This window comes from Pan troglodytes, chromosome 23 (genome assembly GCF_028858775.2).
Source record: "Pan troglodytes isolate AG18354 chromosome 23, NHGRI_mPanTro3-v2.0_pri, whole genome shotgun sequence".
In the NCBI taxonomy this organism is placed as follows: Eukaryota; Metazoa; Chordata; class Mammalia; order Primates; family Hominidae; genus Pan; species Pan troglodytes.
Genome location: NC_086016.1, coordinates 34,448,470 through 34,473,636, shown reverse-complemented (window position 1 = coordinate 34,473,636; position 25,167 = coordinate 34,448,470). Strand labels below are relative to the sequence as shown.

At 43.9% G+C, this 25,167-nt stretch overlaps 1 protein-coding gene and 1 long non-coding RNA gene across 2 annotated transcripts; one reads left to right on the top strand and one right to left on the bottom strand.

Annotated features, from left to right (window-relative positions):
• Nucleotides 1-4,523: 4,523 nt before the first annotated feature.
• Nucleotides 4,524-16,203, top strand: LOC104003751 (uncharacterized). Its single transcript, XR_001712649.4, has 4 exons — nucleotides 4,524-5,031; nucleotides 7,359-7,429; nucleotides 8,213-8,237; nucleotides 15,232-16,203. It is a non-coding gene; the product is annotated as an uncharacterized LOC104003751 (long non-coding RNA).
• Nucleotides 14,909-19,853, bottom strand: RFPL3 (ret finger protein like 3). Its single transcript, XM_016939059.3, has 2 exons — nucleotides 17,612-19,853; nucleotides 14,909-15,819 (listed from the first exon to the last, which is right to left on the bottom strand). The coding sequence occupies exons 1-2, from the start codon at nucleotides 17,895-17,897 to the stop codon at nucleotides 15,146-15,148; spliced, it is 960 nt and encodes a 319-aa protein (XP_016794548.3). The 5' UTR covers nucleotides 17,898-19,853; the 3' UTR covers nucleotides 14,909-15,145.
• Between the last annotated feature and the right edge of the window lie 5,314 nt (nucleotides 19,854-25,167).

Below are 25,167 nucleotides of genomic sequence, written 5' to 3'. Positions count from 1 at the left end.
GAGAGAGGGATAGGGATAAAGCTGAGTGTTGTAGATGGGTTGACCAGGTGGGTTTTATTGTTGTTAACTGTCTTGCAGAGAGAGAGAGAGGAGAGAGAGAGGAGAGAGAGACACACACACAGAGAGAGAGAGAGGAGAGAGAGACACAGAGAGAGACAGAGAGGAGAGAGAGAGAGAAGAGAGAGAGAGCACGAGAGATTCTCCCGGGAGCTGGTGGGGCCAGGCCACACTGTCCACCCACCTCTGCTGCTGATTCCAGTACAGAAGGAGGTGACCATTACTCCCAGATGGTGGGGCTGGCTGAGTGAGCACAGACTTCAGGCCGGACCCTGGAAGGGAAGACGGGGCACACAGCTGCTGGCACAGAGCCTGACACAGGAAGGCACAGCCACTCTTATGCTGATGAGTGATGGGCATTGACATATCCCTGCTTTGACATCTGAGGAGCCTGTGCTGTCTCCTCTGCTGATACCCAACTGTGCACTTTCTCAAGAGAAAACCTGTATCAATAATCAATAATAAAATGTACCTAGATCACCTCCCTACTCATTGCTGGAACTTTTACCTAGTGTCCTTTATGAAAGAAATACCTAGTGTCTTTAGGTAAGAAACTATTTCAACATTTCTTCAAATTATCTCCCATATTACTTGCTGAGTTTTGTAATTATTTTCCTATAGATATGTTTGAAGTTTATCATTTTTAGTGAGACTAGAATAATAAACATTCTGCACTACTTTTAAAATTATATAAGCAATATATTTGATCTTATTAAGTATAAACTTGATGATTTTATTATTCATTCTAATAAATTTTTAACAATGTTTTAATGTTATTCATATATAGTTGCCTTTAAAATGTTAACACATTTATGTAAACTTTTTGTGCTATTGTAATATCCTTGGCCTCTTATTTCTCAGGAACAAATTTCTACCACAGAGAAGAAATATTAGAAGTTATATCAAAAATGGAGTATGTTGTGAATTTTAAAAACCTTTTAAAATATGGCTTTTTAACCATTTTTTAAATTTTTATTTATTTTTTTATTATACTTTAAGTTCTGGGATACATGTGCAGAACGTGCAGGTTTGTTACATAGGTATACACGTGCCATGGTGGTTTGCTGCTCCCATCAACCCATCATCTACATTAGGTATTTCTCTTAATGTTATCCCTCCCCTAGCCCCCAAACCCCGTCAGGCCCCGGTGTGTGATGTTCCCCTCCCTGTGTCCATGTGTTCTCATTGTTCAACTCCCACTTATGAGTGAGAACATGTGGTGTTTGGTTTTCTGTTTCTGTGTTAGTTTTCTAAGAATGATGGTTTCGAGCTTCATCCATGTCCCTGCAAAGGACATGAACTCAATACCATTCAGGACGTAGGCATGGCCAAAGACTTCATGACTAAAACACCAAAAGCAATGGCAACAAAAGCCAAAATTGACAAATGGGATCTAATTAAACTAAAGAGCTTCTGCACAGCAAAGGAAACGATAATCAGAGTGAACAGGCAACCTACAGAATGGGAGAAAATTTTTGCAAAAGATGGCTTTTAAGTAATTTACACAGCAGGTTGTCTATTAATATGTAACATGCTAACAGATCTATTTGAGCGATCCTATTTCCTTGAGATTAAAGGTAGATTTGGCATTTTCTTCAAAAAGATATTTTTACTCTGTTTCTATAGTGTGAAATTGTACTTCATTACGAAGTGATCTCTTATGTCTGTCGTTAAAATAAATCAAACCAGAAACTAAATCCAGCTCTAGGAAGACTACACTTTATTTTATTTATCTCTGATGCATCTTATAATTTTTTTTTGCTATGAGTGTCTATGTGGATACTCTTCATTAAGAGAAACAGATTCTTTTGGAATATATTACCTTTCTACACTAACATTTCTTCCTGGCTAACACGGTGAAAACCCGTCTCTACTAAAAATACAAAAAATTAGCCGGGCGTGGTGGTGGGCGCCTGTAGTCCCAGCTACTCGGGAGGCTGAGGCAGAAGAATGGCGTGAACCCGGGAGGCAGAGGTTGCAGTGAGCTGAGATCGCGTCACTGCGCTCCAGCCTGGGCGACAGAGCAAGACTCCGTTTCAAAAAAAAAAAAAAAAAAAAAAAGCTAGATGACAACCACAATACTAAGGAATGCAACTCTAATACTAATGCATTTTACATTAGTTACTAAATAGTCCATTTTCTTGCTTTCAATATTCCTAATGCTAGATGAAAGTACTGTTTAGTTTACCAAACCTTTAATCAAAAATGTCTAATCAGTACATCTTTTTAGCCCTTTAATTCATGTTAGAGAGTTTTAAGATGGAAGAAACAAATTAGACTCAAATTAAAAAAAAGTCTGACCTACAGTAGCTATTAGATAGTTAACATTTGTGACATCATCATGATTTTGTTCTGATATATGTATTTCACTCAGCATTGTTGAAATCAACTGGAATAATAGCCAAATAAAAACATTCTTTTAGTTATAATTTCAAAAACGATTGAAATTTATCAAGTCATAACAACATCATTGTACTCTTAAATTAGACAATTCTTAGCACATATAAAAACATATTTACCTCTTTCAACTAGGACAATGTTAGAATTTATCAAAATTCACCATCATCAACTTTTTTTTTTTTCCAAAATCTTGATTGTTAGGTACTATAAAACTGCACCCTAATCAAATGATGTGTTTTTGATCTGATGATTTTACAAAGTTGGGAGGAAATTCAAGGAAAAAAATACTTGTACAATTAAATTTCAAATCCTAAACATTTACTTATTTAAGCCTGCCTCTCTAAACTTAAAAAAGATATCAGCTCCTCCAATAAGATGAGTAGATTTTCTCACTATATTTTCCACTTCTTTTTAAATTTTCTCCTCCATTTGAGCATTCAGAAGCGTGAATCTCTGGGGATTTTTAAAGTTTTTTTTTAGTTTGCTGCATTTCTGAGTATACAAACACATACACATATAACTATAGTATCGTGTGTGTGTGTATATAATTTGTGTATATACATATATTTGTTCAATCTGGAAGCCATTGAAATTTTCTGTTTATAACAACACAGAATGACCTATTCTTTCAGCACCTACCCCATTACACCCTCTGTTTTATAATCACTGGACAAAATATAGCATCATCTATATTAATGCAGATTGTATACATCATTTGTGACCTATTTATTTGTTCTAGAAATTTGTACTTAGCAATGATAGACATTTGTACTGTAATATTTATATCATGAAGGGTACCTATTCTCTTTGAAACATAGCAACTCTCTCATCTTAACCCTAAAATTTTCATTTGTTCTATTTATTTTAGGGCAGGTCACTTTCCTTTCAACAGCTTGTTTTCTTGAGCATATCATAAAAATATTTGCAATTGGGTGTTATGTATCAGCCAGAATACACACGTAGTTATACATTTTGAAAGTTATCTAAAATTCTGCATTCAGAAACACTTTAATTATATGTATTAGGCTGGGCATGGTGGTTCACACCTCTAATCCCAATACTTTGGGAGGTCGAGGTGGGTGGATTGCTTGAATCCAAGAGTTGAAGACCAGCCTGAGCACCATGGAAAAACCCCATCTCTACAAAATATTAGCTGAGCGTGGCGGCAAGAACCTGTAGTCCCAGCTACATGGGAGGCTGAGTTGGGAGGATCACCTGAGCCTGGGAGGTCAAGGCTGCAGTGAGCCGTGATCAAGCCACTGCACTCCAGCCTGAGTGACAGAGTGAGACCCTGTCTCAAATAAAAAATTATATGTATTCACCCAAAGTGTTCACCCCACCGAGAAGATGCACTGGTGAAAATATAGTGATTTTTTTTCCTTTAAATACTCAGTGAATGGCCAGCCATTTACATACACGATGGTAGACAAATTCCTGTGTGAATTCACAAAGTTTGGGAGATAAATAAGTGCATAGTAATATATAGAGATAAGTGGAAAAATAAGTTTGATAATTATATTGTGAGATATGATTTTTATAATATCAAGTAACACTTTTTTCTAATTCTGAACAGTTTATTGCTTCTAGAAACATTAGATCACTCAGGAATGGTAGAAATATGACTTTTTAGGGAAATATGACTTTTAAAATGTGACTTTAAAAAATGTCACTTTTTAAGAAACAAGACTTTTATAACTGAATATCCATTTATGCTGTCTTTAATTTAATTCTGAACAGTTTGCTTATTGGTTCTAGAAATATTAGATGACTCAGGAATGGTAGAAATATCTGGCAATGGAATTTCGAATCGAGAATGGAACTTCTGGTTGTTACTAACATATCGGTTTTGCCCCTGCTCAGTTTGAAATTCTTGCCATTGAGTATATTTTGGGGTACACAATTTCTCCTCCTAAAACTTATTTTAATAAGCACAGAATAGTAATTAATGAGCTTGGGTTTGTTTTTTGTTTTTTTTTTTTTTTGAAGTAAAACGCCTAATCTTTTATTTTATTTTATTTTATTTTGAAGGAATCTCGCTCTGTCGCCCAGGCTGGAGTGCAGTGGCGCTATCTCGGCTCACTGCAAGCTCCACCTCCCGGGTTCACGCCATTCTCCTGCGTCAGCCTCCCGAGTAGCTGGGGGCGCCCGCCACCACGCCCGGCTAATTTTTTGTGTTTTTAGTACAGACGGGGTTTCACCATGTTAGCCAGGATGGTCTCTATCTCCTGACCTCGTGATCCGCCCACCTCGGCCTCCCAAAGTGCTGGGATTACAGGCGTAAGCCACCACTCCCTGCCGTAAAAGGCCTAATCTTTAATGACCCTCCTGTGCGTGTGAAAGCACTCTTGTTGGTGCAGCGGAAAGTGCACCTCACAATACACATTGTGACTTTACCTTGAGACGTTGATGATGCTCCTATCACCATGGTTATGTGATTGGGTATATCTTGCCCTCGGTCCTAACTGCCACTGTCTGTGCTGAGTTTTTCAAAGTTCATAGCAGGTTGAACATGCTTGCTGTCATTTTCACAGATTCTGGTCTTTCTTATGGGGAACCTGAGTTCCTGCATTAAAGGTATGTTCACATCGGCCTGTTGAATGCTGTCCTCTCAAATGTACTAGTTAATATTTAAAAATATATTTTATTAAAAAATTCTCCTCTGTATTTTTCATATGCAGTTATAAATGTGTTTCCTGGTTATGTTTTATTCCTCAATTTATATATTTGGTTCTAGTATCAAGCAGGATGCCTTTGAGCTTTTGCTTTATTTCAAAGACATGTCTTATTTCCTGTTATATCTGGCACCCCTCAAACCACCCAATTAGGTATCCTTCTGGGAAAAATATGGCAAAGTGTGTTTTAATGCAGTTTTTACCTAATTAAGAACCTATTAATATCATTAATTTTAAAAATTAGGAGCAAAGCTAGAATGATGCAGATGTCTTTGAGGCTTTTAACACAACGAAGTGTGTCCATCTTTGTCTTTTGTTGTTGTTTTTTTGTTTGTTTGTTTTTGAGATGGAGTCTCAATCTGTCGCCCAGGCTGGAGTGCAACGGGGCAATCTCGGCTCACTACAACCTCCGCCTCCCGGGTTCAAATGATTATCTCGCCTCAGCCTCCCGAATAGCTGGGATTTCAGGCACCCACCATCATGCCCGGCTAATTTTTGTATTTTTGTAGAGACAAGGTTTTACCATGTTGGCCAGGCTGGTCTTGAACTCCTGACCTCAGGTGATCCACCTGCCTCGGCCTCCCAAAGTGGTGGTGTTACAGGCGTGAGCTACCACACCAGGCCCTGGCCTGTTTTTAGTATGTCTTTCCTCTCTCCTTTTTCATGAAATGTGTATTCAGTTTAGTAAATTTGGAATATGTCATTTATATTCACATATTAACTTTTTGAAAAGAAGTAAGAATGTGTATTGTCTATGTGTCAGTGTGTGAAACAAAACACACTTATTTTTATGATTGGGGTTTATCCAAAATGATAGAGATAACAATTACAGTCAATCACCCAAACCACTTACCTTTCCAAAGGTAAATATAATCAAGTATAATCATTTTTTCTCATCCAGAGAGTAGTTCATATTTCAACATACAAAGATAGAGAAGTGAAATGAATCGGTAAACACTATTAACCAAGAACATACAGATTTACTCACACCGGGAAACACGTAGGTCACATACATATATGTAAAGATACATTTAAAAATAATAAGATGATAATTGTACAAGTTTGCATATAAAGTGTAACTTTGAAAAACTGTTAATACTGTTTCTGATGGATTGTGTGACTTAGTTCTCCTGACCTATCATTCAGAGTTCTTTCCAAGGAGGTTGTTGGTTCCATGACTTGGAAACGATCGAAAGTTAGAGGCACTTACATTTGTTAAGAATAAATAAGGCAGCTGGGCGCGGTGGCTCATGCCTGTAATCCCAGCACTTTGGGAGGCCGAGGCAGGCAGATCACCTGAGGTCAGGAGTTCAAGACCAGCCTGACCAACATGGAGAAACCCCGTCTCTACTAAAAATGCAAAATTAGCTGGGCGTGGTGGTGCACACCTGTAATTCCAGCTACTCAGGTGGCTAAGGCACAAGAATCACAGAACACAGGATACCACTTCACAGTTAGCCTCAGGTGTCACCCTTGTGGCAACTCTCTTGTACAGCTGGGTTAAAGAGCCTCGGTGCTCACATGGGGTCATCTCCTCACTCTGCCTTCCTTCACTGTGGGTAGCTTGGGCTGAAACTAGACCTCATCTGGCTAGGTGAACTAGACCTGGCTGAAACTAGGCCCCCTCATGCAATGATTGCAAACACAAGGGATAGGAAGGGAAGACTAAAAGGAAGATCTTTGATTTACGGTGGATATTTTAACATGTATTTCAGTATTTTCCAGTTTTTAATAATTGATTTATAACAAAGAATTGAGTAAATATAATTAGCCCTGGTACCTGATATTGAATTTAGTTCCTCAATAAAAATTTACACATAAACAGGGGCTGAATCCTATACCCCAGATGTTAAATGTTATAGCAGCAGATGGAGGTCTGTGGAGGTTGAAAGGGAGTTGGTCAATATCAAGGAGTCAGTGGCAGTTCTGCGGGACTTTAAAATGGGCTGAGGGAGTGACAGGACTCTGTGGTTGAATTCTAGCATGCATTTTAGTAGTTGCTCATTTGAAGTTTGAGTATTTCGTGTTGCTTTCATCTGCTATTACCTGGAAAGACAAAGGCTCTATTTCTCATTTCCTTTCTGCCCGTCTCTCTGCCTTCCTTGGTCCATGGAAGAGGATGGCCCAGGAGAAGTTCAATTCATGCTTGTTAACCAACCACATCCATGAGTTCTAGCCCTTTGTTCATGTCACCACCAATGAACTGACAGTCATGTTGTGTCCTTTCAGTTCCCCCAGAAGATCAATGGAAGGTGGATTCCAAAGAGTGGGCAAGTGAGGACCCCTTCTCTGTTACCAAGGTAAAGTAGCCTGTCTTTGCCTAAAATGTGTGTAATTTTCTTGGTTATTTCATTTTTCAATTGATATCAGATAGAGAAAAATGATCAGGTGCATTGTAGGTGTTAGATAATGTTTCCTTGGGGATGGAGGGGGTGCACCTCACCCACTGACACCTGATTCAAGAGGACATCTGGAATTAGCAGGGCTGGGTCACACACAGCATGTTAGGGGACACTTTCTTCTGCAACAAGCTTTCTACTTTAGATGAAATATTTTGTAACTGCTACTTCAAAATTGTCTTGACAAAGATTTTTTTTTTTTTTTTGAGACGGAGTCTTGCTGAATAGCCCAGGCTGGAGTGCAGTGGTACGATCTCAGCTAACTGCAAGCTCTGCCTCCCGGGTTCACGCCATTCTCCTGTCTCAGCCTCCCGAGTAGCTGGGACTACAGGTGCCCGCCACCACATCTGGCTAATTTTTTGTGTGTGTGTATTTTTAGTAGAGACAGGGTTTCACCATGTTAGCCAGGATGGTCTCGATCTCCTGACCTCGTGATCTACCTGCCTCGGCTTGCCAAAGTGCTGGGATTACAGGCGTGAGCCACTGAGCCCGGCCAACAAAGATACTTTTCAACAAAAGCTATTGTGCTTTCTACAGATGAACTCTACTCTAGATGTTGGGGCTTTAGACTTAAACATTCTTTCCCATCTTGGTTACCGAGAGCCCCTAAAAGAACGAAAGACCTGTGCAAACAGCCCACAGTATGATCTCATCCTCAGAGTGTTTTCTTTCTTCTAATTGCAGGTGACCCCAAGGAACACAATAAATGGTATGTATTCTGGAATCATTCACCAGGTGTAAAAAAAAAAAGTGTATGTATAAGAAATGTGGAACTTAATTGCTGACTTTCGTCTAGACCATCTCCATGATCCAAGACACCTGGAAAGAACGAGAATTTGGGGTGAACTAAAACTGGTTTTTCAGGTGACAAACTCTTGTCACCTATGTGCAATCCCTGGAAACAGGCATATTCACTTTAGGTGGGGTGGATTTGTGTGCACTAAGGCAGAAGGTGTCTATGTGTAGGTCTGTGTGATGTGTTTGTGAATGTGTGTCTAACACACAGGTGAGTGCAAGCTTAAGGGGTCTGCACACTCAATGAACTTACACACAGTATTGAAAGTAAGACTGGACTTCATTATTTATACATTTTCAATAATCTATGGTCTCTGTAACATAAAATTAATGATGTAATACCATAGAATATTTCCCTAGTATTGAATCTTGTCTCTCAATATTGAAAGAGTTGCTTAAAAGCACATGAGAAGTGCTACTCAATGCATGATACATACTGTAGCTGCAGTTAAAGCATTCATTTGGGAAGTCATAAGACTTATGACTAAACTGATGACTTATGCTCTAAACTCAGGCATGAGCTTTGTAAGACAATTGAAGGGGAGGATAAAAGACCTCATTTGCCTCCTCTGTTCAGTGGTTTTATGTGCCTTGTGGAGTGCAGTTATGTGCCTTGTGGAGTGCAGTTACACAGGAAGTTGATGGAGTAAACACAACAAAGAATTGAACAGGTTAACTGAATCCATAAGACTGTGGTGAGGTTAGTCAATAAGACGGGTCATTTATTTTTTAACTTTTATTTTATTTTTTATTTATTTATTTTTTGAGACAGAGTCTGGCTCTGTTGCCCAAGCTGAGGTGCACTGGCACGATCTCGGCTCACTGCAAGCTCCGCCTCCTGGGTTCACACCATTCTCCTGCCTCAGCTTCCCAAGTAGCTGGGACTACAGGCGCCCACCACCATGCCCGGCTAATTTTTTGTATTTTTAGTAGAGATGGGGTTTCACCGTGTTAGCCAGGATGGTCTCGATCTCCTGACCTCATGATCCGCCTGCCTTGGCTTCCCAAAGTGCTGGGATTACAAGCATGAGCCACTGCGCCCGGCCCAATTTTTTTTTTTTTTTTTTTGAGATGGAGGCTCACTCTGTCACCCAGCTCCATCCATGTTCCTGCAAAGGACATCATCTCATTCTCTTTTATGGCTGCATAGTATTCCATGGTGTATATGTACCACATTTTCTTTATCCAATATGTCATTGATGGGCATTTGGGTCTTTGCTATTATGAATAGTGCTGCTGTGAACATATGTGTGGATGTCTTTAGGGTACAATGATTTATATTTCTTTGGGCGTATAACCAGTAATGGGATGGCTGGGTTGAATGACATTTCTGTTTTTAGCTCTTTGAGGAATCACCACACTACTTTCCACAATGGTTGAACTAATTTACACAGTCTCTAAGAGTATATAAGTGCTCCCTTTTATCTGCAACTTTGCCAGTATCTGCTGTTTTTTGACTTTTTAGTAATAGCCGTTCTGACTGGTGTGAAATGGTATCTCATTTTGTCCCACCAGTTTTTTTAACTGTTAAGTTCAGGGGTGCATGTGCAGGTTTGTTACATAGGTCAACTTGTGTCATGGGGATTTCTTGTGCAGATTATCTTGTCACCTGGGTTTTAAGCCTAGTGCCCATGAGTTATTTTTCCTGATCTCCCTCCTCCCACCGTCTCCCATCCGATAGCCCCGTGTGTGTTGTTCAGCTCTGTGTGTCCCTGTGAGATTGGTCATTTTTAGGTCAAATTTTACATAGTATGTTCTTTATGTGCTTTCTTCTAGTACTTTCTATTTTTTATTAACTAGGCAACTGTTGCTAAGATCTCTACTAAAAGTGGGCACATCTTTGTGATAACAAATAGAAGCTTGTAAAGTTGTGATACCTTAAATTTTGCCAAGTTATGAGGGCTTTGCCTGAGACCTGGATGACAGAGTTGTGTAAGAATGTGGGTTCCTCTGAAGACTGTTGAATTTTCTGAGAATAAAGATCTTATTTGTTTCTATTACATAGGGTTAAAGCAGGGACACAGTGGTCTCTAAGGCTCATAGGAGGCTCTGAGAACGGAAAATGAGATCTTTCCAAACAGGAATGCAAATCTCCATTTCTGTATTTAGGATCCCTCTGAGAGCAAGCAGGGGTTCACAGAAGGATATAGCTCACTAAGAGAAACAAATAATGGGAAACACAGGTTTATAGCATTTAGAAGAAAATACCAAGATGAACATATTAATATCTAAAGTGAGTTTTGATGAAAACAATATAAAAATTTTTAAAACTCAAAATGTAAATATCAGGACCATGTGACTTACTTTTATTTCTACCAAATAATAAAGACTGGCAATCCTGGGCACACACTTCCAGAGAATACACAGCAAACACAGCCATAGTGCTTTATCATTTTAGGAGAATCTTGATTCCACTCCTGCAATAATAGACTTGACTGGAAAGTGGAAGGACAGAAACATTCCTCTGAATGTAGAACCCAAAATCTGAAAACAAATGTTAGTGATCTAGAGGTGGACTTAAAAAAAAATAGGATGAACAGTGGAATTTTATGAGAGGACTTTCAGAGGGCTCACGAGAGAGAATCAGTGGCATTTTCACTAGTGAAGGATTGGGAGAAGAGGCAGAGCCATTGGGTTAATGGAAGGGACATCTGGAGTCAGAGGGAAAGGGGGATCAGAGTGAACCTTGAATGAGAGTCCTGGGGCAGAGGTTTCCAGGCTGTGGCTATGGAGGGTTTTTTGTTTTTGTTTTTGTTTTTGTTTTTTTGAGACGGAGTCTTGCTCTGTCTCCCAGACTGGAGTGCAGTGGCGCGATCTCGGCTCACTGCAAGCTCCACCCCCTGGGTTCACGCCATTCTCCTGCCTCAGCCTCCCGAGTAGCTGGGACTACAGGCGCCCGCCACCATGCCTGGCTAAATTTTTGTATTTTTAGAAGAGACGGGGTTTCACCATGTTAGCCAGGATGGTCTCGATCGCCTGACCTCATGATCCGCCCACCTCGGCCTCCCAAAGTACTGGAATTACAGGCGTGAGCCACTGCGCCTGGCCGGAGGGGTCTTTCTGAGAGGAGATAGGACTGTCCCCTGCCATGGCAAGGTCAAGAAATGAATGTGGAGTTTGTAAAATAGAAAGTGATCTTTGATGGGGAAAGAATGAGCTGATAAGGTGTACACTCCCTGCTGGTGCACCTGCTGCCCATTCTTAGCCACACCTTGTTCCAGGTGGCTCAGATCAGCAGTCAAGGAGAAAGTGGGGGTGGCAGACTAAATTCATTAAACCACCAAAGCACCAGCCCAGATGGCCTCTTTTTCAGTTAATTCGCATCAGCTACTTATTCAGGTTTGATAAGTGGGAGAGAAGTTGTTACTTGCAGAAGCATCTTGTGATAGATGTTTTGCATTGTTCTAAGGCCTGAGCAGTCTTGGAGACAGGCAGACACTGGTCGCTCACTGTGGTCACTGGAGGAAACAGTTACTGAGAGGCAGCTGACAGGGTGAAGGGAGTGGGGGAGGAAGGCCACGCATTTGTGCCTCCCAAGGTCCCACAGGTGACATCCTTTAAAGGAAACTGTGTCATACTTGGGGTGGAAGATTTGAAAGGCAGAGGAAAAGAATGCTTTATAATTAGGGACCTGTCTTCATCTCAGGCGACTCTTCCCGAGCACGAACTCTGTCTTTCCACACACCTTGGAATAAAAGTATTGGAGAAAGAGAGTGAAGGGGGGGTCCCTTTGATCAGTGGTCCAGGGCATGATATAGAGGTCTCAGTTGTTCAGGAATCTCTGTCTCTAGGGAACCAAATTTATTCCACCCCCCCAGATCCTTCACTCATTAGAATGGGATTCTGCAAATCACTCACCCTCTCTAAGTGTTACTCAGCCCCTCCTCTGCCCACCCTGCCGGGCTGATGTGGGGATTACCGGAGATAATAGGAGATGTCCTCCAGAAGTTGTAAGGCATCACACCCACGTAAAAGATGAACAGGGAACCGCCCTCCACTGGCCTGGAGCCACCCAAGCAGCCTCTCTGTGTTCAGCCACTACTAAGTCTCCGGCTTATTCCTTCTGGCATTTAGTAAACCCTTACACATCACTACTGAAGTTCTGATTCTCTTTCTTAATATTCTCCTGCATTTAGTGATTTTTCTAGCCCCATACTGTGATATTAATAAGTAGGCCCTATGAAAAGTTTAACATGACAGTGCAGAGATCTGAGGGCCGAGGGATTACATGACCTTCCCAGGTCTATGTGGCTCTAGTGGGATTGGGGTCCAGGTCCCCACTACACCAGCCCTCTGCCTTTCTGTATCGTCTCATCTATGTGAAGGCATCGCCCACACAGTCTTTCTAATCCACGTATAAAGTGCTCACTGAACTCCACGATCTTCCTGAGACCTAACTTTGATTCAGATGGCTCTGCTTGGAAGCCAGTAAACAATGGGATCAGAAGTTAGAACCAATTATCACAATTCTCCCTCTGATCTTCTGTCAGTAACATGTCATTAGTTCTCTGCATTGCAAAAAGATTAACCAGGCTCTTCTCTGATAGAAAATTTAAGAAGATATAGCGTCTACACCAAGAGGCACATGACACAATCTGGACTCTGGGCAAACCACCGGGCGCACTCACATGAAGGTACCGTGGAAATTTATTAAGTTGACTTAAGAATAACAATTGTGGATTGTATTCAGTGTCCCATATGTTAGAAGAAGCTATAGAGGAGGTTAAGCCATATGTTTAAATGTGCCAAAATTTTTATTTGCCTAATCAAGAAGTATTGCTGAAATCACAAAATTAAATATACATTTAAAAGTCAATTTTGATTCACATTTAATAGTAAGACAATCTTTCAAGCTAATCTCTAGACGTTACTCAATTGTTGAACATTATTGTGATCTCCCTGAAACAGTGGAGCTATAATTTTAAAACTGAATGTTTAACCAAGGGAGTTTTAGATTGACATAAAAATCTAGCATGTAATACACAAAGTTCCCACATCATTCTATTCTCTCACCCTACCTTATAATTCCACCTAATATTCACATCTTACATTACTGTGTTATATTTGCTAAAAGTAATGGGCAAATATTGATACATTAGTACCTAAAGTCTGTCATTCTCATAGTGTTCTTTTTCCTGTTACACATTTCTATGAATTTTGAAATATTTACTGTTATGTTTACCATTTCGATCTCGTAAGGAATACTCTCACCGCTCCAAAAATTCCCTCTTCTTTACTTATGAATCTCTGTCCTCTTTCTCCAGAAACCTTGCCAACTATTGATATTTTTACCATCCCCTTTGTTTTGCCTTTTCCAGAATGTCATACAGTTGGAGTCATATATTAGATTGGTGCAAAGTAATTGCGGTTTTTCCATTCTTCAACTGGCAAAAACCACAATTACTTTTGCACCAACCCAATATTATGTAGCTTTTTCAGCTGAACTTACTTCACTCATCAATATACTTAAAGTCACGCTGCTCTGCTGCCTTTCTGTGTGTCTCATCCACATGAAGGCATGCCCTCACAGTCTTTCTGATACATGCCATTGTCTTTTCTATGCTTTGATGGAGAACTCCTTTAAATCACAGAATAATATTGTGTTTTATAGATGGTTGTTTTTTCATTCGCCTCTTAAACATCTTGCTCGCTTCTAGTTTGGGTGGTTATAGATAAAGCTGCTGTAAACATTCCTGTGCAGGCTTTGTGTGGACGTAACTTTTCATCTCAACTGAGTACATACCTAAGAGCGCAATTTTCGGATTATATTGTGAAAATATGTTGGGATTTGTAAGAATTTGGTGGATTTTGTAAGAGAAATCATTTGGTTCTGGTGTTGTCTTTTTTGGAATGTTCTTAATGTTAATTCACTTAATAGGCAGAGGCTTGTTCAGATTGTCTGTGTTCCTAGTGTGACCTTGGGAAGATTATGTCTCTCAAGGAATTGATACATTTCACCTAGTTATCAAACTGTGGGAATAGAGTCATTCATAATAGTCCTTGATTATCCTTTTAATGACCAACAGTTTGGTAGATATGGCCCCTGTTTTATTTCTGATATTAGTAATGTGTGTTATCTTTTTTTGCTTTGTTAGCCTGCATAGAGATTAATTATTTTTGCTTTGTTAGCCTGCATAGAGATTTATTAATCTCTGCATAGAAATTTAATTATTAATTAATTTATTAATTTTATAAATAAAATTAATTTATTAATTTATTAATTTTATAAATAAAATTAATTTATTAATTTATTAATTTTATAAATAAAATTAATTTATTAATTTATTAATTTTATAAATAAAATTAATTAATTAATTGTATTGCAATTACAATTCATAATTGCAATAACTAATTGGGGGGAATTTTCGTTAATGCAGATGAACACACATCCAGGAAAATGTTACCCACACTGAGCAATGATGGCGATAACTTTTCAGTTCTGGATAGGACATAGGCATTTATCCAGCTCTCTGTTCAAATACACACACACCCACACACGCACACACATACACACACACTCATGTTTTTACTATGAATAAAATCTATTGCACTCTTATCATTTAGAAAATCACATGATGCATTAGGTGATATCCAAATGTTTATTTACCTCATAACTTCTATAATTTAAACATTGATTTGAACTTACAGAAATGAAAAAGTAAAGCATTTGGAAATTGATCCGAGAATACAGAACATTTCTATAGGAAACAAGATGTGAACCGTAAGACTCAATGAGTTGGATGGTGGCAATAATTAATACTTACGACTCAATAATCGAATCAAATTAGAATATAGATTACAGAAATGTCCCATATCTTTCTCCTATGACTGTATAATGCTTTTACCAAGTAGAAAATTCCTAAGTCTACCCACCCAAGTAATTTTCTGACCCTGTTTTTTTTTTGGAGTGAGGGCGTATTTGGCCTCCCCAGGACGGACTGGAGCATCAGTAGTGCCTGAGTTCATCAAAGGACAGATGCTCAAGACACCCTGATCACCATTAGGTGGAATTGAAGGAGCCAAAAATGGGCGCAGTGGCTCCTCAGCAGAGACGCTCCTGAATGTATAGATATGGGAACCACTTTTAGCATCAAAAAAGGAAACGTTCTGCATGCCCATATCCAGAAAAATCCCCACTCGCTGTAACTTGCGGTCTACGAAGAGGAAAGTCAGCGGCACCGTGCTGGCAGAGAGGCGGCTTCCATCCCTCAAACTCACAGTCCAGAATCCACGCTCTGTGGTCAGCTGGATCCTCCCTTTGCGGTGAACAGATTCTCTGCAGACTCCCATGTCCCATTCTGTGCTTGTTCCCACGTCCACCTCCCAGTAGTGGTGGCCACAGGTAAAGTGAGGGGAGCCCAGGACGCAAATGGACATGTCAAATCTCTCGGCAAGGTCTTGCCGATTCTGTGTGATGAGCCCACTTCGGACGCTCCTGAGGTCGTCAGAAATGAGGAGGAAGTTGTTGGCTGTGTCGGCATCCAAGGTCATATCCACTGTGAAAAGGAAAACAAGTTGCTCAGCAAGTGGACAGAAGCCAACCCCATGCCTCTCTTCTACTTCAAAGGCCCAAATATCTCCTGACTTTAGTTTCTTTAATTCTGTTTCTTCCTCCAAAACCAAAACTTTTCATGAGGAAACTTCCCTATTTCAAATTCTCATAGGTATGCTTTGTGGCAATACGTGACTCTTATTCACAGTAGCAATTCTTATTTTACTTTACGTCACGTGTTTGCTTCATTGAACTTTTCTTCATTTAGAGTGGAGGGTCTCTGAAGGCAGACACCATGCCCCCCTTTCTACCACCTTGATATGTGAACAAGTAAATGATAATTAAGACAATGCAAGTGGTCAATATTAAATATGTTTCTGCTTCCACATTTTATTGCTCCAATTCAGTATATAGAGCATGATTCCAGGCTTTTGTTTTCCATGTTTGTAAACAAATTAATTGTGCACAGTTCTGACAGCAGATAGGGTATCTCTGCAGCTGACAATGTGATGACAGAGATGCCGGTCCTGGACATTAGGAGGCTCCAAGGCCAGGTGGAGGAGGGGGACCTTTTAGATGAAAGAATGTTTTCTATCCTACATGGAAGGTGAGACCTTAAGCAAAACAATGGTAAATTTTGGAGCCAAGAGAAAGGTATTTGAAAGTCGTTTGTCATGACTGACTGATTGTAGAGAATAAGGGCAGAAAATACAAAGGTCAATAATTTAAGGCGTTGGGTATGTGGTTGACAGGTGAAGCCGCCAATTCTCATGGAGGAGGCAGTGTGATCTGGCCTAGAGAAAATTAATTTTCCAGAACATTCTGAAAAAAAAATCTACAAAACATATTATCCTTCAAGTCAAAAAACTGATATGATCACTAATATAGATTTTATAGATCACAATAAGACTACCCTAGTCAAGACTAGGGATTGATTGCTATTTAATGGTGAATTAGGGAATGGACATGGACAAGGAAGGAGGAAGAGGGTTCCAAACATGACTTGGACAGGGTGAATCTCTGTCCTCCATAGTTCAGCAGAGAGACAGTCAGGTATGGGTAGATGGATGAGTAGAGATCATGGGTGTCATGGCAGAAGCTACCAGTGTCAGGGACATCATAGGGGCCCACCACCATTTATAGGTGTAATTCTGTGCCCAGGCTGACCATAATCTCTTCATGTAAATGTCCCTTTTCTCCAGAGTTATGGAGAGTGATAGTATTTTCTGTAGGCAGGACCACTGTTGAAGCCCATGGCGCATGGATGAGGAGACCAATATCTGCAACTCTCCCCACTCACAGAAACAAACACCATAGGTGCTCCATTCCCAACTCTTCCCAACCCTGGGGTGAGGTTGTTTGTACAATGGGTGCCAATATTCACTGTGCATTAGAATTACCAGGCCCATCTTAATGTCAGATTCATGGGAACCTTTGCTAGAGAAATTCAAATTCAGTTGCTCTATGTTTTTGCTACTCAGCAAAGTCCCCAAGCCAGTGGGATCAATCCTGAGACTTCCCAGTTCAGCATCTGCATTTTAACAAGATCCCCAGGTAATCTGAGCACACTAAGTTTAGAGAATCCCTTGTCTAACCCATGACATAGACGTCGGGTTTTTGTTTTTGACATCACCAGGTGATTCTATGTGTTGTCAGGGCTGAGAATCTGACGATGAAGCATCTCAATTTTAGGTGCCAGACAGCAGCTAATCCCCATGTGGAATGAGGGGCCAACTGCACAAATGATTTTTCCTGGTCTGGTCTTGGGAAGGGGGCAGGGTATACAGATTCCTTACCTTGGAACTTCCGCATCCTTGGGTTCATCTGTAGAATCTTCTTCAGCTTGGGCTCCAGTTCCTTGATGTGGGAAACCAGCCTCTCTAGCTGCCGATTGGGCCTGATTTTGTTCCTCTGAGAGACCATGGAACAGCAACAGCAAAGTAGATCCTCCCCATGGGGCTCCTTCTGCAGCGAATTGATGCACTTGAAGCAGACGGTGCATCCACACTCCAGGGACATTGGTTTTTCCAGATAGTCTGAGCAGACGGGACAGCTGCTTGCTTCTTGGAAGAGTGCAGCCATGTCCACTGCCAGGGGAAAAGTACACAAGGGAAGAAAATTTCCGTGAGGTGAAAGCCTGTTAGTTGTGACAAGTGACAACCTTTTTATGCATAGAGGTATTGTGTTCCAGCTTTGTCACTCCGAGAACAAGACCATGAGTACAAACACTCAAGCACATCCCCCCACCCCCCGTCTTCAGAGATTTGAAGTTCTATTGGGAAAGTCACGAATCATCACTGTGCTCTGAGCTGAGGTGGAGGAAGGGTCCATTCTCCTGGTGACCCAGCAGCTGAGCCTGAGCCAGTGACGTGGCAGCACCCATGTGAGGAACAGCGAGCTGGGGTCATTTCACCTCCTCCTAGGGGAACCCCAGCAAGAGATTGATTGATGAACATAAGACTTAGGAGCTGAGAGGCTGGGCATGGTGGCTCATGCCTGTAATCCCAGCACTTTGGGAGGCCAAGGTGGGTGGATCATCTGAGGTCATCAAAAGTTCGAGACTAGCCTGACCAACATGGGGAAACCCCATCTCTACGGAAAATACAAAAGAATTAGCCAGGTGTGGTGGCAGATGCCTGTAATCCCAGATACTTGGGAGGCTTTGGCAGGAGAATCGCTTGAACCTGGGAGGCAGAAGTTGCACTGAGCCAAGATTGTGCCATTGCACTCCGGCCTGGGCAACAGAGTGAGACACCATCTCAAAAAAAAAAGGGGGGGGGGGCTGGATGCAGTAGCTCACATCTGTAATCCCAGCACTTTGCGAGGCCAAGGCAGGAAGATCCCTTGAGCCCAGGAATTTGAGATGAGTCTGGACAACACAGGAAGACCTCATCTCTACAAACAATACAAAAATTAGCAGTGAGCAGAGACCACGCCAGGTCACTCCAACCTGGACAACACAGTAAGACCCTGTCTCACCAAAAGAAAAGAAAAGAAAAAAAATTACATCCTTCTCCAGCCTTGGAAATGAATACCAAATTAACTGCCACCACTGGTGGGCAGGGGACAGGCTCGGAGGTTCCCTGAAAGAGAGTTGTTTTAGGAACCTCATGTCACACCCTTCTGAGACACTGTGGACCACATCTGAGGGGTCCTACACTGGCACTGAGGGGGCCTGACCCCTCTTCATACACTGAGGTCAGGGGTCTCCCAGGTACACAACAGGATGCTGACCTCCTGCTGCTTGCCCACCCACAGGCCAGCCCAAGGCCACCCCCTTGGTCACCGTTCCCGTCCTCCTCTGAGGAGCTCTAAGCCAAAAGGCCACACTGCTGTGTCTCATGAGTGGCTTCTACCCGGGAGCTGTGACGGTGGCCTGGAAGGCAAACAGCACCCCTGTCACCCAGGGTACGGAAGTCACCAAGACCTCCAAACAGAGCAACAAGCACACAGCCAGAAGCAACCTGAGCCTGACACCCGACCAGTGGAGGTCCTGCAGCAGTTACAGCTGTAAGGTCACACACAAGAGAGCACTGTGGAGAAGACAGAGGCCTCTGAAGAATGTTCAGAGGCCCCTGAAGAATGTTCTTAGGCCCCTGAACCTCACCCCACCCATGGGGGCCTGGAGCTGCAGGATCCCAGAACAGGGATCCCCTCCCACCCCAAATCATCCAGCCCCTCTCCCTGTACCAGTAAACCCTTAATAAATATCCTCACTGTCAACCAGAAATCCTGCTCCCTCTCTTCATTTCTTAGCTAACATATAATTTGACACTCACCCTGGGTTCTTAGTGTGTGTAAGGGGGGATTACTTGCCCCCTGTTGGATAGCAGCCCAGGGGGAGAGGCTCCCAGAATCCCAGGGGTGTCTCCTGAGGAAACAGGCCAGGCCAGGCATTTGATCACTGAACACCTCTCTCTCCATTCTCTCTCCCCACCTCTTCCTCCTTGCAGCTTGGCCCCCAATTTCTGACTACTTCCTGGATGAAGCTGTCCCTAGCTGAGCCTTAAGACGCACCCTCTGTCCCTACCCTAGTCAAGACCCTCTACCCACCCACAGCCTCTGTTTCTTTAGCCTTGAAATCCTACTCTGGGCCTGGAGCTCCCTGGCCCCTGGAATGCCCTCTTTTCTCTCTGCCCAGCTCCCCAGCCCTGAGAGCCAGGCTGTCCAGGACACTGTTGCATCGTCAAATTCATGAGGTCTTACATTTGGGGCCCGCCTCAATTCATCACCTTACAGCAGGTTCAGAGATGGAAAAAAAAATGGGAGGAAGCCAGGAAGGAAACACACACAAAAGGCCAGCAGGTGGCTCAGGATGCTTGTGAAAGGTAGTATCTGAGCTGTGCAGGAAGCAGTGCAAGGAGGGTAATAGGTGTTCCCTTATTTCTATGAGAATATGCAAAGCATTTGCTCAAGGAGAGTTGGTTTTCTCGGTGTTGAAGCCAGCCATCTTTTCTTTTCTTTTCTTTTCTTTTTTTTTGAGACAAAGTCTCGCTGTGTCACCAGGCTGGAGTGTAGTGGCACAATCTCGGCTCACTGCAACCTCTGCCTCCCAGGTTCAAGCGATTCTCCTGCCAAAGCCAGGCATCTTTTCACGACTAAAAGCAAGTACCTGTCTTAACCAAGGCCTCAATATTGATGGGATTTGGTCTCTGACACATGCACAGGTGACCTGTGCACCTACAGCTGCCTGGCAGCTCTAGGAAATGGCAATTCTGTCAGGTACTTGGCACAGAAAGTCACTGGCCTTCTTTGGAGGATGCATCATTTATGGAAACACTTCTTTATTGGATCCTGGGTCTCAGGTGGAAAACCAGGTCCCACATCAGGAGTTTCTCTGTGAGGCTCCCAGGTTCTGGGGCTCCAGCTGCTCTCTGAGAGGAAGGTGTGGAGACAGAGAACATAGCCTAGAAGAGCCTGGAACTGAGACTTCCCCTTACTGAGGTTATGCAAATGAGGTTCTTGGACTACATATTCTGATTGGATGAGAAGAAAAACCTCTAAGTCTGCTCTGATTGGGCTTTATTTGCATGTTCTGATTGGATGAGAGCAAGTCTTAGGACAACCAATCAGAACATGATAACAAAGTCCAATCAGAGTAGGCCTAGAGGTTTTCCTCATCCAATCAGAACATGTAGCCCAGGAACTTCATTTGCATAAACTCTCATATATAAATGATGCCAAGCGGGGAGTTTTGTCATTCCAAGCTCTCTTGCGTCAGCTTGTGTAGCTGGTTAGTACCGGCTTAGAGGGAAAAAGAAAACGAGTCACTTCCTGAGCACACTGGAGTCTGGAAGCTTAGAGGAAAAGGAGGAGGAGCAATTTCGTTAGCACAGTGGAGGCTGGAGCCTGCCGTGGCTCACCTCGCTGCTGCGGTTGGTGTGGGCCAGGGAGACTAGAGCGTAGCCAGAATGGTAAAATGGTGGTGGGAAAAGTTCGCCATCCCATGCCGTACTGCCTGTGGCGTGGTGGGGCGGGTTGGAGGCCCTATCCAGGGCGTTACTGCCCGTGTTAGGAGGCTGGTTGGATGTGGTATCTGGGGCCTCACTGCCCACGGAGGGGAGTGGGTTGGGGGCGCTATGGGGTGTGCGCTGCCCCTGGCTGGGGGTGGGTTGGAGCACTATCCCAAGCTGTACTGCTAGCGGCAGTGGGGAGTTTTGGGGGCACTATCTGGGGATGCAGTGACTGTGGCCAGGGGGCGAGTTGGAAGAACTATCGGGTGTTGCATTGCCCTTGTCAGGCACGGGTTGGGGGCGCTATCGGGTGCTACTCTGCCTGCGGTGGGTGGGACGTGTTATATCCAGGGCATCATTGCCTTCGTCTAGAAGCTGGCTGGGGGCATTATCCATAGCTGCACTGCCCACAGCAGGGAGCAGGTTGGCAGCACTATCTGGGGCTGCAGTGCTGTGGTGGGGGACGGGTTAGGCTCATTACAGGGTGCTACACTGTTGGCAGCAGGGAGGGGGGTGTTGAGGGCGCTTTCTGGGGCCTACACTGAGACAGAGATAGCAGGGTTTATTGGGAGTGCTACTGGGGGCCAGACTGCCCGTGTAGAGGGGGTGGGAGGCTGGTTGGGGGCTCTATTGAGGGACGGATCCACTGCCCGTTTTGGGAGGGGGTGGGTTGGGTGCTATCAGAGGTCTGTACTGCGTGCCAGGGAGCTGGTGGGTGTGCTACCTGGGGCCACATTGGTTCCGGCGGGGCGGGTTGGGTGTGCTATCGGGGGCTACCTTGCCCGCGCAGGGGGTGGGTTGGGTGCGCTATCTGTGGCTGTACTACCGGAGGCAGGGAGTGAGTTGGGGGCCTCCCTGGGTTGCTGCTCCCAGTGGGGAGCAGGTTGGGGCACTATCCGGGGTTGCACTTCCCGCAGTTGGGGGGCAGTTTGGGTGCCATATCAGGGCATTACTGCCCCCAGCAGGGGTCTGGTTGGGGGCACTATTCATGGCTACACTGTGTACGGCAGGGAGCGGATTGGGGGCGCTATCCCGGGCTGCACTGCCCGCGGCAGGGGGCGGGTTGTGGGCGCCATTGGGTGCTGCAGTGTCCGAAGCAAGGGCAGGTTGGGGTCGCCATTGGATGCTACACTGCCGGTGGTTGGGGGTGAGGTGTTGGGGGCGCTATCTGGGGGCTACACTGCCGGCGGCGGGTTGGGGTGCTGTTGGGGGCTGCGCTGCCCCCCTGGTGCTGGAGGTGTTAGTGACGGGTGGTCAGAGGAGTGGTCCTCGTCTCCCCGGACTCCAGACTCTAGAGGGCCATCTCCTCCTGCTGGAGCGCGGCGGATGCACAACGTTTCCGCGGGGATCCTGAGCACAATCCGTCACCTAGACCAGCCGTGGTTCCCAGGCCCGCGCCCTCTATGTGTTGCGGAGACTGCCTGGGACCCCCGGGCACGCAGTAGCTGACACTACGGGGTGATAGGGCCCCGTGGGTGGAGGCGTCAGGAACAGGAACCAGCACTAGGGTTGGGAGGGCTGGCTGGGGTTCAGTTTTTGCTGCTCCTGCTTCCCGAGGAATGCAGCCAGGGTGGGCCCAGCGGTTCTAGTGGAGTAAGAAGCCCGGGCACTGTGGTGTCTCCAGTCCCCACTCCAGGCCCTAGTTCCTGGCCAACTTGGGCCAAAAGGAGAGGCTGGACTTTGGAGGGTGGGTGTGAGTGCCTTCGCTGAAACCGGCCTCTGCCATCCAGTGGCCAGCATGACAAGGTGAGGCTCTAACGCTACCACTCTCTGCATCCTGTTCTAGGCTTTCTTGGCTTTGCCTGCCCAGTCGTTTCATGCCAGGAGCAGGAGCTGCCTGCTGGAGGCTGGAGCTTGTGGCACCACCGCTCGCCTCGCTGTGGTTGGTGGCGGCCATGGAGACTAAAGACTCAGCGCTGGAGTGGTAGGAGGGCGGCAATGAAGACTGAAGAGCACCTGAGCGGTAGGATGGCGGCTGGCTGCCGCCAGGGCACAGGCAGTGCAGTGGTCAGGTGTTAGGAGCCTTGTAGGGTGGGCCTGTGCGTTGAGGGTGACAGCAGTAGTAGTTGTATTAGCATCGGTGCTAGTGGTGGCAGCAGCAGCAGCAAGTTTGGGGGCCTGGAAGGCAGGTAGGAGCATTGGGGGGCAGCCCTGCCTGGCCTGGGGTGGGTAGGAAGCTGTGGGCCTCTGTGACAGTGGTTGAGGCGCAGCCAGGGGAAGGAGGAGTCTTCCCCGCATCTCCTGCAGAATCTGGAGGGCGCCCTCCTCCTGCTGGCACCTGAGTCAGGTGTGAGTGGCACCATTATGTTATTAACAGAAGTTTGGGGGGTGACTATTTGTGTATCGTTTTGCTTGTTTTTTTGTCAGGGTAGTCTTGGACTTTTTTTTTTTTTTAATTTAAGTTCTGGGGTACATGAGCACAACGTGCAGGTTTGTTCCATATGTATACATGTGCCATGTTGGTGTGCTGCACCCATTAACTCGTCATTTACATTAGGTATATCTCCTAATGCTATCCCTCCCCCCTCCCCCCATCCCACAACAGGCCCTGGTGTGTGATGTCCCCCTTCCTGTGTCCAAGTGTTCTCATTGTTCAATTCCCACCTATGAGTGAGAACATAACGATGTTTGGTTTTCTGTCCTTGTGATAGTTTGCTGAGAATGATGGTTTCCAGCTTCATCCATGTCCTTACAAAGGACATGAACTCATCATTTTTTATGGCTGCGTAGTATTCCATGGTGCATATGTGCCACATTTTCTTGGACTTTTTTAAATTTCATGAATCAGGAAGGGGACAAAATGTATAATAGGTCTCCTTGATTCTCTTACCTGTTCTTTTTCTTTTTTTCCAGCCTGGTTTTTCTTCTGCTTATCATCATTTTCTTGTTCCTGTTCATTTTCTTATGCTGCTGCTTCTATTCCTTGTGTCCTTTCTTGTTTCTCCTCCTCCTCCCTTTGTTTTCTTTATCCCAAGCGATGGCCTTAACAAACAACAGTCCAAAACTGAGTTAAAAATAGACGACTTCTCATTGTATTCACCCCCCCCCACCCCTCGCCCCGACGGAATCTTGCTCTGTTGCCCAGGCTGGAGTGCAGTGGTGATCTCTGCTCATTGCAACCTCTGTCTCCCAGGTTCAAGCAATTCTCTTGCCTCAGCCTCTTGAGTAGCTGGGATTACAAGCGAATACTGCTGTGCCCGGCTAATTTTTGTATTTTTAGTAGAGATGGGATTTTGCCATGTTGGCCAGGCTGGTATCGAACTCCTGACCTTGTGATCTACCCATCTCAGCCTCTCAGAGTGCTTGGATTACAGGCGTGAGCCACCTCGCCGGCCCAGTGTGTTGTATTTTAAAAATGATCAGTCCGTTATTGTTTTAGAGATGAGGCAAAAATCAGTTGGATAATTATTTAGATTCTTGAGTAGCTGTGCTTTCATATCCTGTTAATTCGTTGTAAGTAGTTATTTGGGGAATCAAAAAATGAAGCGTTGAATAAAATATTGGTCGCAAACAGCCATTTTATCTCTCTCCCATATTAGTCTGAGATAGGCAGGAGGCATGGAGGTAATAAGTTCCAGTGTATGAGATCATTAAGAGAACCATATCCCCTTCATTTTATTTCTCTGCCACCATTTTCAAGAGTATTGTCATCTGCATGAGCAAATTTGGTTCATCACCACATCTTTGCAACAGGAAAAGGAAGGGGAGGATCATGTGGAATTATAATGTTTTTAGGGCAAGATTCACAACCAAAAACAATGCTTCACTAACTTTTGCCTTTAAGAACCTGCAGTGTTGAGCCCTCTTTTATTCCTAATGTTAATACCTTTGTTAAGAACTTTTTTTTTTTTACTGATTACTCTAGAAATTTATGCATTGTATTGACTGCTTTAAGGAAA